The sequence below is a fragment of the Cyprinus carpio genome, chromosome B4 (assembly GCF_018340385.1).
Source record: "Cyprinus carpio isolate SPL01 chromosome B4, ASM1834038v1, whole genome shotgun sequence".
Classification (NCBI taxonomy): Eukaryota; Metazoa; Chordata; class Actinopteri; order Cypriniformes; family Cyprinidae; genus Cyprinus; species Cyprinus carpio.
Window position 1 is genome coordinate 11,356,200 of NC_056600.1, and position 16,795 is coordinate 11,372,994.

Consider the following 16,795-nt stretch of genomic DNA (forward strand, 5'->3'; position numbering starts at 1 on the left):
GAGCACAGAATATGAGAAACCGCCTAAAGGAGCTTGTGAATTAGGTTTGCAAGTGTTGCATGTTAGTACTGCAAGGGCTGAGATATCTTTGAAGGGATAGTTCCCTCAGAAATGAAAATTTCAACATAACTTTCCTTCATGTTGTTCTAAAAAAAAAAAAAAAAAAAAAAAAAAAAAAAAAAAATAAAAATAAAAATATAACATTGTAAATTTGATCAAAAATAAAGTAAAAACAATAATATTTTAAAATATTGAAGATAAATGTGAAATTTTAAAAGATTTTTAAATGTCATTTATTCCTGTGATGGCAAAGCTGAATTTTCAGTCTTCAGTGTCACATTATCCCACAGAAATTATTCTAATATGCTGTGCTAATTACTTATTATAATCAATGCAGGAAACATAAAATGTTTGTGGAAACCATTATATATTTTCTTTCAGAATTTTGTTTTTTTCAAATGAACAGCATATTCGAAATATTTCACAACATTACAAATCTCTTTACTGTTATGTTTGATCAATTCAAAGGGATAGTTCACCCAAAAAATGACAATACTGTTATTAATTAATCACCCTCATGTCGTTTCAAACCCATAATACATTCGTTCATCTTCGGAACACAAATTAAGATTTTTTTTTATTAAATCCAAGAGCTTCTCATAGCTTTATAAAATTACAGTTAAACCACTGATGTCACATGGACTATTTTAACAATGTCCTTACTACGTTTTTTGGGCCTTGAACGTAGTAGTTACTTTGCTGTCTATGAAGGGTCAGAAAGCTCTTGGATGTAATAAAAATACCTTAATTTGTGTTCCGAATATGAACAAAGGTCTTACAGGTTTGAAACAAAATTAGGGTAATGACAGAATTTTAATTTTTGGGTGAACTATCCTTTAAATGCATCCTTGCTTAAAGGGATAGTTCCTTTTAATGAAAATTCCCCAAAAATTTAAATTCTGTCATTTACTCACCCTCATGTCGTTCCAAACCTGTATGGGTACAACATACAGTTGGTGGTTCCTATTGACTTCCATAGTATTTTTTCCTACTATGGAAGTCAATGGGACCACCAACTGTTTGATTACCAGCAATCTTCAAAATATCTTCTTTTATGTTCAACATAAGAAAGCATCTCATACAGGTTTGGAATGACATGAGGGTGAGTAAATGATGATGTAATTTTTGGGTGAACTATTCCTTTTATAAAAGCATTAAATTTTTTATTTTTTTATTTTTAAATAGAGATATTAAAACGTTTAACCTTTACTCTGTCACATTTTTGTTCTATTCAAATATTGCACATTAAAATGCTTAACACTGGACATTTGGACATATACAAAATTCATATTATATTAATTAAATTTGGGGTGATTATCGTATAGGGTCATTGCTAATTTGGGTTTATAAACGATAACAGAACAGTCTTTTTTGGGTGAACTGTCCCTTTAAAAGAACCTTCTGCAGAAATATTTGATCAGAAGCGGAATGTCTGATGTGAGGATTTTTCATGCAAAGGTTCTGAATATTTTTCAGTCCTCTGACTAAGATTTCCACACTTTTTCTAAAGATTTCACTTGCCTAACACTAAATCCCCCATCCCTCCAAAACAAAGAGCGGCGAAAATAACACAAACAGTGCTGAATAATACATCGATGTAGGCAGTGCTGATGACATTTATTCATTTTCTTCCTTGAGCACAAACACAGACTGCACTCATCTCCCTCAGAGGAACGGCTGGCATTTGTGCTGTCAGTTAGCAGTAGCGAGTATTGATTGACTGTGTATTCACGGGCAAACCCCCAGGGTTCCTGCTGTCCTGTAGCCCTGCCACTAATTTGTCACGGAATGTCACAAGTCGACGGCACAACACACAGTCTCCATCTCATTTGTTCCATCTTCAAAATTTGGGATCCTGATATATATCCATTTCTCTGCAGCAGTGAGTTTTGCTCAAGGTCAGTTTAAAGGAATAATTCACGCAAATATGAGTATTTGCTGAAAGTTTACTCACCCTCGGACAATCCAAGATGTAAATAAGTTTATTTCATCATCGGAACAGATTTGGAGAAATTTAGCATTATCACTTGCTCATCAATGGATCCTCTGCAGTGAATGGGTGCCGTCAGAATGAGAGTCCAAACTGCTGATAAAAACATCACAATAATCCACAAGTAAACTCCAGTTAATCAATTAATGTCTTGTGATGGGAAAAGCTGTGTGCTTATGAGAAATCAATCATCAAGGCCTTTTAACATTAGACAATCAAGTTCATAATTCATAATATTGCTTCCTCCAGTGACAAAGTCCATTCCCTGTTGTTTTCTCACTCCAAAATCCACCAACATATTAGTTTTGAACTGTTTTGGATGGTTATTAATGGCATATTTCTCTCCTGATTCAGATAAGACAACTTTTTCACTGGAGAAAGCAATTTTATCAATATTATGGTCGTATTTGAGTACTGTAGGAAACAATGATTTGAAGAATCTTAATGATGGATTTTTTTCTTTCAAACACACATCTGTTCACCTCACATGGCATTTATGAACTGGAGTTGTATGGATTACTTGTGGATTATTGTGATGGTTTTATCGGCCATTTGGACTCTTATTCTGACGGCACCCATTCACATCAGTGAGCAAGTGATGTAATGCTAAATTTCATATTTTTTTTTATTTTAGGGTGAACTATTCCTTTAAGAGCGCAGATTCTTTTGAGATAATCAAGAGGATCAGTGTGTATAATTTACTACCAGAACAGGCTGAACACTTCCCGAGTCAAAGTGCCAAGTAAAACAGATTATCCAATCCCATGAGCGCAGATGGGAATAGTTATGGGTCCACAGTGGAATCCTCAAGTCAATTTCATCAGGGACGATTCTTCAAGCGGGAAGTCATCAATCCACTCAGTCCTTTAATGTCCCGGCTGTTCCCACCCCTTCTATCTCCTTCATCTGCCCTGCTCTCATTTTTCCCCCTTCCCTTCATCCTCCCCCTCCATCCTCACACTAATGAACAGATTCACACCCACTGCTGGTTCTCACTGGGGAGCTCAGTACTGTAGAAGGGTCTCAATGCAAACGAGAGTGTGTGCATGAAAGCCTGGTCCCATTCTCAAACAAGTCTGGCACTTTTTTTGAACAGGATGTTCAAACATGCACCTCTTCTTATTGAGAAGGCAGACAGCAGATTCTCAGAGCTTCCCCAATAAAAGTGGCAATTCAGAGGAAAGTATTATCTTTAAAGTCAATGTGAATTGCTGTTCACAACCCATTTTATTGGAGATGGTGATGCATTTTAGAGATATTCAGTGAGAAAAAAAAAAAAGTCTTTGGAATAACACGAGCCCTTAGAAAGTAAATTCTGTTGACTTTAACTGAATACAATGGATTAGTTTTGTCCTGTTTATTTTTCTGACCCCTTTACCAATTTTTTTTTATTATAAATTAAAATATATAATAAAATATGACAAAAAATATCAAAATAAAAAACTTTTTAAATTTACATTTCAATTTATTATACAACATTTTCATTTAAAACACTGTGTATATAAAATTCTATAAAATATAAAATTAAAAATAAAAATGCTGTATTATAAAATTAGACAAAAATATCAAAATAAAAAACTCTATATAATATTTAACAATTTTAATAATCATTTTATATTTATAAAAAATATAGGTCTTATCAGGAATAAATACTTATATACATCTATTACATTTAATAACAAATATAATAATTATGAAAAAATATATAAACTATAAACAATCAAATTACAGAATACTTATAAGAAAATATGACAAAATAAATAAATATGCAATACATATAAAATATATAAAAAGTAAAAAAAAAAAATATATATATATATATATAATTATTTTACATCCTACATAATATTATACATTATTTTTCAATGTTATGCGGGATAAATAATAAAAGAAAGATGCTCAACAACTAAACATATATTAGCTCAACCTAATTAGACAGATTAATTATTTTATTTAATAAATTCGTTAAAAAAGAAAATATTGTCGTATTGTAAATTAAAATGCACAATAATATATGACAAAATAATATGTATAAAAATATGAGAAAAGTCTAAAATATTTTATAAGTGTTGCTCTGATATTTCTTCTGATACCTCTAAGTTTTGCACAGTAAGGGAAGACGCTCAACAGCTAAACACTAATTAGCTCCACCTCATTAGACAAGATGAGTAACGCTTTGGAATACATGAACCCAATGAAGCAGACATAATCAGAGCGCTTAAATAAACATGGAGGAGTTTTATCGGAAGACCCAACCAGCAGTTGTTTTGAATCTCTTTGTACACACAATGTTATGCTCCTCCCTGTGGGACTGTCTCACTAGAGCTTCTCATTCAAATTTCACAGGGGTAAGGTTCCATTCTAGCTTCATGTGTAAAGACTTCTTGCAAAGACACAGCTAATTAATTCATCCACAAACAAAAGCCACATCCATTCTCACGCAAGACTGCAAGTTGAAGGTGCTTACGTCCCCTTGCTATACACCCATCACATAAAGAATTAACAAGTAGCCTGCAGAAACGTCTTGTTTAAGAGGAAGGACCCCCGAGCCCAGGGCGTTTAACCCCTGAGGACCTGCTTTAATTGGGTTTCTTTTATGAACAGAGCATGTGTGAAGCATCTGAGCCAATCCGATGGATAGTAAGAGGTAAGAGCTGGAATATGAAAGGAAATACGACTCCCTACAGCTTCCTTTTCAGAGGAGGATAAAACGAGAGCGAGAGAGAGCTTCCCTCGCAGCATTTTTATTCAGAAAGCATCTCTGCGACAGGATATTTGATGGAGAAGATAATTCTGAGTCTTTGTGCTTCAGTCGATTACTCTCATTAAAGAACAGAATAACAATAAAAACACAAAGCTCTTATCAAATCATTTCTCTATTTTACCAGGAGAACAATATCCCCTGAACTAATGGCTTGCTTTGTATTTACAGAACTGGTGGGGAGCGTTACCGAAGTTGGCCATATGTGCCAACGTCAAGCTGGCATAGATTAAAAAAAAAGAGAGTGAGAGAGAGAGAGGCTTATTGACAAAGACGGAGAGTTTAATAATGCAGTTCTTTTAGTGGAGGGATAGGAGGTTTCAAAGGGATGGAGAACAGACGTTTCTTTGCCTCTCATGTTTGTTTGTGCAATATTTATCCTCTTTGTGCTTTTGTCATAACATTATATTTCCCCTCAGAGGAAGACAGAAAACATGAAGAAACCGTGAGGGATTACAGACGGCTGAACGCAAGAAACAGGCATAAAGTGCATAATCTATCACTCATATATACAGAAAAATACCACAAAACAAAAAAAAAAGACCTCTTTAACATACAGTACAACGTGTCCAAAAGGCAAAGCACTCAATAAAAATGTGTGTTTTTGAGGAAAAAAAAAATATTTTTATGATATAACATTAATAGGAAATATTTATAAATAATAAATAAATCCTGAAGTTATTTTCTCTGAATTATTTTGGTTTACTCTGTTTTTCTTTGTAAAAATCTTATTTTGGTAATTTCTCTCTATAAAACACGATTTCATGAACAAATGAATGTTGTATGTACAAACAAACAAATTAAAACAAACAAACAAACAAATGGTGTAAAATAAAATAAAATAAAATAAAATAAAATAAAATCTTTTTGTTGAAAATCTTTTAAAATATTTAAAATTTAAATCTTGGTGTGTGTGTTTTTTTTTATTAAAAAAAATCTTTAAATTTAAAATTTAAATCTTGGTGTGTGTGTTTTTTTCTCTGAATTATTTTGTCTTATTTTTTCTTTGTAAAAAACTTTTTTGTCCTTGTTTCTTTTGGTAATTGCTCTCTATATCATGATTAAATAAACGAATGAACAAATGAACATGCATATGAACAAACAAATGAAAAAAATTTTCTGAATTTGCAATAAAAATCATCATTCTGGGTTTCAAAGTCTTTATAAATGTTTATAATTTTTATAAAATATAAAAATAAAACAAAAAAATCTAGGTTTCACAATCTAATTTAAATGTGAAAAAAAGAAAAGATTAGGATTTTAAAAAAAATGTTAAAACAAAAAAAGAGGAAATTAATAATAAATATTTCTTATTTTTATCACATTGATTGATTGCTTTTTTTATACATATTGTGATAGTGGATTTTTCCTCTCTAATATTTCTTGGCTTAAATTGTTTCTCTATTTTTTTTAATCTTTATTTCTCTGTAAAATTTTTGTATTTATCTTTGTCATTTTCTTTTTCAAATTTAGCTCTGTAATTCACAATAAATAAAACAACCAAAAACAACAACTACCAAAACAAATAAAAAACAAACAAACATAAACTATAAATAAATAAACACATTCATGCATGCATACATAAATAAATAAATAAAGCTGAAAATTTGAAATAACCGTAAGGTTTTGGCATGTTTATTAAGCTGTTTTCCTATGTAGATATTTTAAGCTTTTTTCATTCTTGTGGAGACATTTGGTTCCCGCACTGTAGGCAAAACCTGACCCACGTATAACATAGCTGTGAGTTTGTCTGTGTGTCAGTTAGTTCTGCCTCCAAGAACGGTGAGTCAGGCGTTCAGTACACACACAGTGTCTAGCAAACCACACCTCACTCTATCTTCTCTCTATCTCTCCACCAGCTGTCTCCTTTAGTCCCCATGCCTCCTCATTTCCTCTCTCCTCACTCCTCTATTTCTCTCTCTCTCCATCATCCCTCTGTCACTCACACATAGGAGCGAGTGGGTGTTGGACCGGTTTGTAAAAAACCACCGGCAGATGCCCTGCTGTGTAACGCTGAGCAAAAGGTTCTGAGGTCTCTGCTTCCCTCTCTCTCTCTCTCTCTCTCTCTCTCTCTCTCTCTCTCTCTCTCTCTCTCTCTCTCTCTCACACACACACACACACATACACACACACATAGATCCCAAGAGCCATAAAAAAGCTTTATGTCCATCTCTTTCTGCTGTTCCAGAGTTTAGTGGCTCGCTTGAAATTGTACCTACATGCCAACAGAAGCCTGCACTGCGAAAAATCTATCTCCTAATCAGTATTTTGGTTTGTTGACGCAGATTTCGAAACATTCTTAGAACTACATGGAAATAAATTTGGTGTAGAAACAATTTTCACTCAGATATTGCTAGTAAATTTCACAGATAATTACAAAGAAACATTATAAAATTAGTAAAACATAAGTAAAATTAGTTTGTCAAATTCTGAAAAAAAGTCTTATCTTAGACAGATATGCTTCTCAAGTAAATGGTTTAAGAAAATATAGTTGTTCCTTTTTTTTTTATTTTTTTTTTACTCCAGTGTTCATTTCTGCACGCACGAATCCAGGGACATGACAAGTTTTCAGTGTCAAGTAATTTTCCTGTCAACACCAGAAGTGCAATACTGTGTGAAGCACGAAAGTCCTTCAGAACATATTTAATGTTTAATATAAAGCTATGAGGTTTGGGCAGGGCTTGTCAGTGCATGCAGCATGATAAAACACAAACAAGACGTCTTGTTGTTTGTCACTTGTCACGATTGATTAGGACACAAACTGAAATTACATGGAAGAAATGTGGTCTATATCTCCACGCTCTCATGTCGCATTTGGTTAAAATATGGTGTCGGAGAAACAGGTGACATCTATCTTCAGAATCAGACATACTGTACATATATTTAAACTGCAATGACACTTGGTTCACTTGTGTATACAGTATTTGGGGTTTCATGAATAAAAACTGCATTGATGACAGAATATAGCACATATATAAGGATAAGATGCATTGGATAATGTATCACATGCTTGAAAGTTAACCACTGATTTTTGCTCATAGATAGATAGATAGATAGATAGATAGATAGATAGATAGATAGATAGATAGATAGATAGATAGATTTTTGGGTCTATTCTGTATTGTAACATAACTTTATTCTTCTGTTATGCAGAACACTTAAGTGAATAAGTTTAGCAGTACTTTATATCATTAATCATCAAATTTATAGCAAACATACAAATCCAGTGTCATAAAATATGGCACAGTCCACAGAGAGACATCTTTGATCATGTTCACATTCTTGGAAATCATCTGAGATAAGTATCTCACTCGCCTGGAAAATATAAAAAATAAATCACCTCATGGCTTCTGCAGCTCCTGCAGCACTACATTTCTACCACCTCACTCCATCACTATAATATGAAAACACTTGAGGGGCAACATCACAGCATGAGAATATGTTGTACACTTTTCTCCACTCCCAATTTCTTTCCCTGGCATCTGCCGAAAGGTTACAGGAAATGTCCTTCCACTGGCCTAATTGCGTCTTACCTGTCTCACATCTCTTTCCAGTGAAGCCCTGCTGGCAGACACAGGTATCTGGAGAGACGCAGGAGCCTCCGTTGAGACACTGGCCCTCACACAGTGCTGCACATCAAACACAAGACACAGGGGTCAACACACATTTCAGCAGGATTACATCACAGCAATAAAAACGGCTCTCTGCAAACCAGAGGCTGAGCTAATGCATGTGTGCACTGTAAAATAAAGATTTTTCATCAATAAAACAAAGATTATTAGAGTATGCTTCACAAGAAAGTTTACTTCAAAATTTCAAGTTTATTTATTACTTTCCATTTCTTTGTAATTAATTGTGAAATTTACTAGCAATTGAGTGAAAAAGTGAAAAACAACACCAATTTTATGAATAAACTGTAATTGTACCAATTGCAACATGCATCCATATGTGGGAGTGAATGGTCAAGCACACTTCTCAGTCAAAATGTTGGTCTTGGCAAGAAAATGTAACATTCTGGATCATGCATTCAGTCATGCAGCGCAAATGCTGATTATTGTTTTATTTGCTTGTAATTTGTTTCTTTGTTTACTTTTTAATTACTTTTGAAAAATTGTTTACTTGATTGAGAAATAACATTAACATTTCTTTTAAATGCTAATTTATTTACATAAATTAATTAATTTATTGACATTAATTCCAAAAAAAAGTATTTTAGTTTAGAAATTTATTTATTAATATACTAAGAAAACCTAAAATACTGTTTGCTTAATTTGTATCTGTGTTCTGTTTCTTTTATTTGCTTCTAATTGTTTTCTTTATTATTTTATTATAAACTGTTTACCTGAATAACTACTTGACAAATTATTAAATACATACTTAATATACTTAATACAATAAATATTTAATATTTATGCAAATTGAGAATTCATAAAGCAATATCTTTGTTCTGTTATTTTTATTTTTTATTTTATTATTATGCATTTCATTTATTCATTTATTTTTTGGCTTATTTGTTCTTTGTTTTTATTACTGTTTACTTGGAATAATTGCTTGTAAAATCTGTTTTTTTAAATGGAAAATTACTCTGTTTGTATGCGTTTTGTTCTTCTGTGAAACTTGATATATTTTGAGAAATGTCTGTTTTTTGTCCATACACTGGAAGCCAATGGTTACCAAAGCTGTTTGGTAAAATAAAACAAAAACAAAAACAAAAACTATATTATTCAATATTCTATGTTCCACAGAAGAAAGTAAGTCATTTGGATTTGAAAAAAAAAAAAAAACACATGAGGATGAGTACATAATGAAAAAAATATTCAGTACACTTTAGTATTGGGACCTATTCTCACTATTAACTAGTTTCTTATTAACATGCCGATTATTAACATATTGGCTGTTTAAAAGCATATTTTCTTCATGACCATATTCTACATCCCTAATCCTACCCAATACCTAAACTTAACAACTACCTTACTGACTATTAATAAGCAGTAAATTAGGAGTTTATTGAGGCAAAACTCGTAGAGTATATGGCTTGTTAATAGCGAGAACTGGACCTTAAAATAAAGTGTAACCCAATTTTCTTTTTTAACCTTACAAGAACATCCATATTATTATTTACACTGACATTAATACATTTTTTTTAATAGACAAACCCAAATTTTTACTGTAATTTTGGTACCAAGACTAGTGTGTAATGTTGAGTTCAGATGTTTGTTCACACCTCCACACACTTCCCCTACACATATACACCCGTTTACAACAGCAACAACTTCCACCAACCGTATTGAAACAAAGAGCATTTTCGTCACAGGTATTCAGTCCATGCACACACTCATCATGCTCTGAAACCACAAGAGGAGTGTGCATCAGTGTGTGTTTGCACACTTTCCTCAAACTTTTTTGCACATTCGGCACTTTCCATCTTCCTTGCTGCTGTTTCTCTCTGAGGGCATGCAATTCCATCTCAAAGATGAAAAACAGGCAGGAGGAAAGAGAAAGAGACAGAAAGAAAGAATAAAACACGGAAAGGAGTAGGAGTCAGAAGCACATGAGCACAGTGCTTAGGGAATAACTGACACTACTGTACAAAAATAATAAGCCTCAGTCTTTGTTGAAGGTTGTCTGCACTTTTGAGATGCTATCAAAGAGTTTTTTGCACTTAGACGTTCTCTATCTGGTAAGCAAAGTCACAAAAAACTGTAAAAGGGCTATAGTTTTTGATGTTCAGATAAATAAATAATAAACAAATAAATTCAGGATTCTTTGATTAAATAATTCAAAAGAACAGCATGTATTTGAAGTAGAAACATTTTGTAATATTAAAAATGTCTTTACTGTGACTTTTGATCAGTGTAATACATCCTTATTTAATAAAGATATTAATTTATTTCCTTTTTTTATTACTTATTCCAAAATTCTGAATGGTACTGCTTTACGGTTTCCAAAAATATTAAGCACAACTGTTTTCAACATTGATAATAATTAATAAATGATTTTTGAGCACCAAATCAACATATTAGAATGATTTTTGAAGGATCATGTGACACTAATGGATGGAGTAATGATTTATTTATTTATTTATTTGGTCACACTTTATTTTAAGGTTCAATTCTCGCTATTAACAAACCATTAACTATGATTTGTGCCTCAATAAACTCCTAATTTGCTGCTTATTAATAGTTCGTAAGGTAGTTATTAAGTTTAGGTATTGGATAGGATTATAGATGTAGAATATGGTCATGCAGAATATATGCTTTATAAATACTAATAAACTGCCAATATGTTAATAATAGGCATTAGTCACTAGTTAATAGTGACAATTGGTCCCTATACTGAAGTGTTAACTTTTATTTATTTATTTTTATTTAATTGAACATAATAAACTATCCCTTTTCAGTTTTTTTGAGCCTTTGCCTTTTTATTGTCCCCTGACTTTCACTTAAAAATCAAGTTTTATTTATTTATTTATTTTTTCACTAGCACTCTAACTAACTTTAATTTTTAATAGTAATTTTCCATTTTCTCGTAAATTACTAAATTAAATAACTTTGAAACATATGATTTACAATAAAGACAGCAAACCAGTCCATATATTGTTTTACAATGTTACAGTCTTAAAATGACCTCCAGATGACCCCATACTAAAAGAAAGGCTTCACTCAGCCAGCTTGAAATCAAAGCTGTCAAAGAAAGGTCCTCCGCTGCAGAGCCTCTGCTATTAATATTTCTCTTTGGGGAAAAATGTTCCCACAGCAGCCAGGAATTAAGGAGAATCGGACGGACACTCACAGAGAATAGGGAAGATACTGTGAAAATGTTGGTGAAACTTCAGTGAAACTCATTAATATATCATACTGACCAATCGATGGAGAGAGATCTGTCTAAAACAAAACTAAAAATCTAACCTTATGTTTGATATTAGGGATGCACAATATATGCTAGTACCATATCGGTTATCGGCCGATATTAGAGATTTTGTTAAATTTATCGGTATTTTTTTTTAACTCATGTGAAGATCCAAAAGAAAAAAAGGATGAAATCACAACCAATAAACAATTTGGTCCAATATCAGCTCCACTGGCTCCCTGGACGCAAGCTCTGTTTACCTCAATCAGTGATATTACAGTCATGCCAAGCAGCGTTTGACTGAGATGAATCCCTCACAGTGGTTGTGTTTGTATGGTCTGATTTCTCATCTGCGTTGACTCATCTGCCCATGACAGCTAAAGCGACTCCAATTATCCTGCTAATTACTCATATTAACAAAGCTTTTCTCTCCTTGCCTCACACACATTCATTTACCTTCTATCTTCCAGATGGGCAGATCTAGCAGTTTCCAACAGCAACAACAGACTCATATTGTGCTTCTATATATATATATATATGAGAATTTCCTCCTCAGGTTTTCCTTCTCTACTGATTTATTTCTTCAAATCCCAGTGTTTACACCTGTCTGGTGTCTTTTTCTTAAATGCGTCACTTGCCATCTCCTCAAAACCATCCTCCAGTGAAGCGAAACTGCCTAATCAACTTTAGTCATTAATCTTACAACACACATCTTTAAATCACTCTCATTAAAATGTCATTAAATCATCTCATTAAAACGCACTTTAACTGATGAATGATGCTGATTGGCTGTGTGTTTTTGTGCTGCGGTTCCTCATCTATGATCACCTCAGGATGCATTTGCAGCTGAATTCAGGAACCTTCACCAGTGCAATGCAGATCACATATTCAGTCTGAATGCTTTAACAGAGTGTCAAAAATCATTTTCATTCTTACCGACAAAAATGCTATTTCTCAAGCATGCAATAAAAATATGTTTGGAATAGATGATTCTTTGTGTTTGTGCATGAAAGGGATAGTTCATTCAAAAATTTAAATCATTTACTCATCCTCATGTCTTTTGAAATGTGTATGATTTCTTTATTCTGTGGAAAACAAAAGAAGATGTTTAGCAGAATGTTCAAGCAGAATCTCTCTTATCTTTGAAGGGGCATTTCCATGGACAGCTCTGTCCAGAACAGCACATAAATGAACTGATTGGAGACCAACATAATTTTAGGCTTAACATCTGCTCAAAAGGAACTAATGAAGTATTCTGTGAGAGACACAGAAAGAAAGGAGGACTAGAAACCCCATAATGTCTGTTATTAATGCTATATAATCTTATTCTACTGTATATTCTTTGTTTGACAACAAACACTAAATAATGACTAGCACTGTTCATGTAATTGACAAAAACTCTTATTCCTACAAGTTTGTTCATTGCTGAGTAAAGGATGTAATTAGTAAATATCAGTGAGCCGATCATGAAGGCAAGACAGAGTTGTAATGAACAGATATGGAAACAGTGGAGCGCAATTAAAATAATTACAGTAATTCCAATAACTTCTGATGTTTTAAATTAAAATATGATCGGCTGATTAAAAGTGCTCTCGTTTTAAATCAGGTAACGTCTATTGCAGCTTCATATGAAATGAATTCCAGTTTCGACTGATGTGACTGTAGCCTGCAGATTATCTCATAATAATCCCACAGGCAAAATACGCATTTATTTTTCTCTGTGTGACTGCACACATGAATAATTGAAAATAATAATGTTTTGCCATCAGAAAGCCAGCCTCGGTAATTACAGAAGAAGAGCTTTGAGCCAATCAACAACAGATGCAAAGCTTTCAACCAATCATCAATGGGGAACAGATCCAGAGGGAAGAACGAGAGATTGAACGCATAGAATTAAACTGATAACTGCTGCAAGGATAGTTTCATTAAACGGATATAAAAGCAGCATTTAAATGAAAGGGCATCTCTTACCTGTACATTTTAAGAAAAAGACACATACTTACAGGATTGATTTTAAAAATTACAAACAAAATCTGATCCTTAACTATTTCTGGTATTCTAGAATAGAATTTCAGCCATTTATGGATCAGTTTCTAAAATACTTCTCTAGATATGCAAATGCAACCATAGAATAATTGACTCCATACCTCTACATAAGGTTGGGGCTCAATGCTGTTCAATTTATATAAGTTTTTTCATCAACCACTGAGCATAACCATATTACCAGGTCATTAGAAGTTTGCTTTAATATATTAGTCCAGCACTTTCCATTAGAAAACAACAACATGCAGCATTGCAGACTACATGAAAAATAATGACAATAAATAATAACAATGCAGCTGGCCTTGAGCACACATGGCTTTCTAAGATGATCAGCAAAAAAAAAAAAAAAAAAAAAACTTGAATAGTTTCCAAAATAAAAGCTGAATTGTTGTTGCCCATGATTGCACCTTGCAGCCCAGGTGCAGTTTTTTGTGCTTTTGTGTATTTATTGAGACAGAAACCTTCCTGGCCTCTTAGTTGTAATTAATTCACTTTAAAGTAGGTCACAGACGGACTAAGGCTCATTTATCGCGTAGCTGTTCCCTTGCATCGTGTTTTTCTTCCTTATCCTGGACTCCTGAAGAGATTTAATTGCTTTTTTAAGTTAAAGATCAGGAGCACGTACCATCTGTAGTTTCCATCAGTGAAAAATTTCACATATGCTGTTTTTCTTTTTTTTCCTAATTTACTTTCTGAAATTGCTCTCTCCCTCTGTTTAATTTTTAATAGAAAATCTTTATTGTCCACACATGTGGAAATTCATCCTCGGCCTCGCAATAACATATACAACAAATGCACTTGACATAATTATAATTATTCCAACATTTGGGAATCTTAAATATTAAAATAGTATAAAATGTATTAAAGTATTAAATATAGCATATGCATCCATAATGAAATATTAATTAACATATAACATTATTAAAATAATTTAATGATTTATTATTGTTGAATTCTATCTACATATTAACAAATGTTAATCATATTTAATGAATGAAAAAAAATTGATAATAGAAAATATGCCAAATGTAGCATATTAGATTAATTTATTGGGTCTTTAAACATATTTTAATGGCCTGGCGCTATGACCTAATTATAAACACTGCAGACAAATTAAGGTTTGAATCCAGCCTGCATTATGCCCCATTCCTCTTCTCTTCACCCTAATAATTCCTTGGCAAAAAAGCACATTTTAATGACTTCTTTACTCACCTGTGCAAGAGTAATCATCAATCCGGACATAGCCGGTGTTGCAGACACACATAAAGGAGCCGGGTGTGTTCATACATATCGTGTTCTCTCTGCAGTAATGTTTCCCCTCCGCACACTCATCGATATCTGCAACCACAGCAGAACAAAAGACACACTCTGTACTATGACCCGAACACAACACGGTTTTCAAAGCATTTGGGAAGAAGCAGTGCCAAAAACCACCATTCACACTGCAGCTGTGATCAATTAGCAACATTTGTCAAGGGTGCTGGAAGATCCAGTCATTACATTATAAGCGTTCTGTTGTACGAAGAACATTACTGTTCACACTGCAGGAAACTGTTAAGACTGTAAAGTAGCAGGAACATCAACACCATGTTTGTATGTTTCAATGAATATTTAAGCACAAAAAAAATTATAATAATAATTATGACTATTTAGTCATACATTCGTCACCTCAAAACTTATATGACTCCCTGTTTCCCATGGAAAAAAATAATAACTTTAAACTTTTTGTACATCTACCTGAAACTTTAGCAGCCTTGATAACAGAAAAAATACAAATACATCTATAATGAAGATAAAGAGGTTTGAATATCTTTTGAAGATAATGTACAGTACTGTATGTGTGACTCAATTCAGTTCTTAAACTGCATTAACAAAACACAGAGCACTTCTAGACCTTTCACTTTCTGTCCCTTTCCTCCACCCCCATCACTTTCTCAGCCTCCAGCTTTTTCTCTTACACTTTTCATAGATACACACTTGTCCTTCGGTCCACCCACACTCTCCTCCTCAAGAACACTTTATGTAATCTTCCTCACATTTCTTTTTTCTATTAAATCTACAAAGCACAAACTCATGTTCTTAATCAGCATTTTGTCTTATTTCCAACAAAAATATCATTTTAATATCCTTAGAATATATATTTGGTAAAGAAACAAAAATTGCTTGAGATATTACAACTTGTTTTAAAAAAGAAAGAAAGAAAAAAAAATGTTGAGGTTCATCTTTATTACCCCATTAGTAAATGTAGGCATAAAACTGATTTGTGTGAGGAAACAGATTTTTGTGAGGTTCAGGCTTAAAGTAAAAGTCCATCCATCCATCCATCTTGTCATCCATCTATCTAGGCACAAAACCAAACAAAAAACAAAACAAAACAAAACAAAACAAAAAAAAAACTTAACTAAAACAACTAGCAAGCTAAACCAGCCACAAAACAAAACAAAATCCAACCAACTAACCTGTCCTATCGGGTCAGCAAAACAAAACAAAAAATCCAACCAACCAACCTGTCCTATCATGGGTGGACAAAACAAAAAACAAAACAAAATCCAACCAACTAACCTGTCCTATCTAGGGTCAGCAAAACAAAACAAAACAAAACAAAACAAAACAAAACATCCAACCAACCAACCTGTCCTATCATGGGTGGACAAAACAAAACAAAAAACAAAAAATCCATCCAACCAACCTGTCCTATCATGGGTGGACAAAACAAAACAAACTCCAACCAACTAACCTGTCCTATCTAGGGTCAGCAAAACAAAACAAAACAGAAAAAAAAAAAAAAAAAAAAAACCCAACCAACTAACCTGTCCTATCTAGGGTCAGCAAAACAAAACAAAACAAAACAAAGCAAAAAATCCAACCAACCAATCTGTCCTACCATGGGTAGACAAAACAAAACAAAACAAAATGAAAAAATTCAACCAACCAACCTGTCCTATCATGGGTGGACAAAACAAATCAAAACAAAACAAAAAATTCCAACCAACCAACCTGTCCTATCATGGGTGGACAAAACAAAACAAAACAAAACAAAACAAAACAAAACAAAAAAACAAACAAACAAACAAAACAAAAACAAAACAAAG

At 33.0% G+C, this 16,795-nt stretch overlaps 1 protein-coding gene across 2 annotated transcripts in view; it reads right to left on the reverse strand.

Annotated features, from left to right (window-relative positions):
* Positions 1 to 16,795, reverse strand: part of LOC109107539 (protein kinase C-binding protein NELL2-like) — a 43,683-nt gene that overhangs the window by 7,958 nt on the left and 18,930 nt on the right. Inside the window, exons 13-15 of one of the 2 annotated variants that reach the window (XM_042722788.1) lie at positions 14,916 to 15,041; positions 10,034 to 10,156; positions 8,345 to 8,440 (exon numbers count right to left, since the gene is read on the reverse strand). In XM_042722788.1, the coding sequence (XP_042578722.1) occupies positions 8,345 to 8,440; positions 10,034 to 10,156; positions 14,916 to 15,041 (345 nt within the window). The remainder of the gene's footprint in view (positions 1 to 8,344; positions 8,441 to 10,033; positions 10,157 to 14,915; positions 15,042 to 16,795) is intronic. The other variant, XM_042722786.1, reaches the window with a different exon arrangement.